Below are 993 nucleotides of genomic sequence, written 5' to 3' on the forward strand. Positions count from 1 at the left end.
CAGGGTTCCAGGCAGCTCTGCCAGGGCTGTTCTGGGGGTGACATCAGCATGGGGCCCGCAGGGACAGGGACCAATGCCTGCTACATGGAAGAGATGCGGAACGTGGGCACTGTGGAGGGGGACCAGGGCCGCATGTGCATCAACATGGAGTGGGGGGCCTTCGGGGACAACGGCTGCCTGGATGACATCTTCACCATCTTTGACCAGCTGGTGGATGAGAAAACAGTCAACGCGGGCAAGCAGAGGTGGGCGAGGGCCCTGGGGCAGGGAGGGGTCCCAGGGGGGTGGCTGTGCCCGACTAATGCTGCCAGGGCTGTGCCTGGGGCAGGTTTGAGAAGCTTATCAGCGGCATGTACCTGGGTGAGATCGTGCGCCACATCCTACTGTCACTGGTGGAGAAACAGCTCCTGTTCTGCGGCAAGCCCTGCCCCAAGCTCCAGACCAGGGACATCTTCCAGACCAAGTTCCTCTCCACCATTGAGATGTGAGTACTGGGCTCTGCTGGGTTCCCTTAGCCCAGGGTGTGGGGTGTGAAGCCAGAGCCCCAGGAGAGGGGCCATGCTATGTTGATGGGGTGTGTGCAGGGTGATGCCACCTCCTGCCTGTGGGATGGGGACAGTGATAGGGATGGTGGTGCTAATGGTGCCCCTGGTCTGGGGCAGCGATGGGCTGGCCCTGCGGCAGGTACGAGCCATCCTGCAGGACCTGGAGCTCCAGGCCAGCTTTGAGGACAGCACGCTGGTGCGGGAGGTGTGCCAGACCGTCTCCCTGCGGGCAGCCCAGCTCTGTGCTGCTGGCCTGGCTGCTGTGGTGGAGAAGATGCGGGAGAACCGGGGCCTGGACCAGCTGTCTGTTACTGTGGGGGTAGACGGCACCTTGTACAAGATGCACCCGCAGTGAGTGGGGCTGGAGGTGGCAGGCGCCCACTGGGGACCCATGCCCTGTGGCAGGGCTCCAGGAGGGTCACTGGGGTGCCTTGGGTGGGGGGGCACC

The 993-nt window shown here is 63.8% G+C and overlaps 1 protein-coding gene across 1 annotated transcript; it reads left to right on the forward strand.

The window, feature by feature from the left end:
- Window positions 1-63: 63 nt before the first annotated feature.
- LOC104521669 (hexokinase-1-like) lies at window positions 64-896 on the forward strand (the record flags this gene model as incomplete). Its single annotated transcript, XM_029083962.1, has 3 exons — window positions 64-245; window positions 329-484; window positions 663-896. Coding segments are annotated over exons 1-3 (551 nt in total), but the record flags the coding sequence as incomplete, so codon positions are not given.
- Between the last annotated feature and the right edge of the window lie 97 nt (window positions 897-993).

The sequence above is a fragment of the Antrostomus carolinensis genome, unplaced genomic scaffold (genome assembly GCF_000700745.2).
Source record: "Antrostomus carolinensis isolate BGI_N321 unplaced genomic scaffold, ASM70074v2 scaffold34622, whole genome shotgun sequence".
NCBI lineage: Eukaryota > Metazoa > Chordata > Aves > Caprimulgiformes > Caprimulgidae > Antrostomus > Antrostomus carolinensis.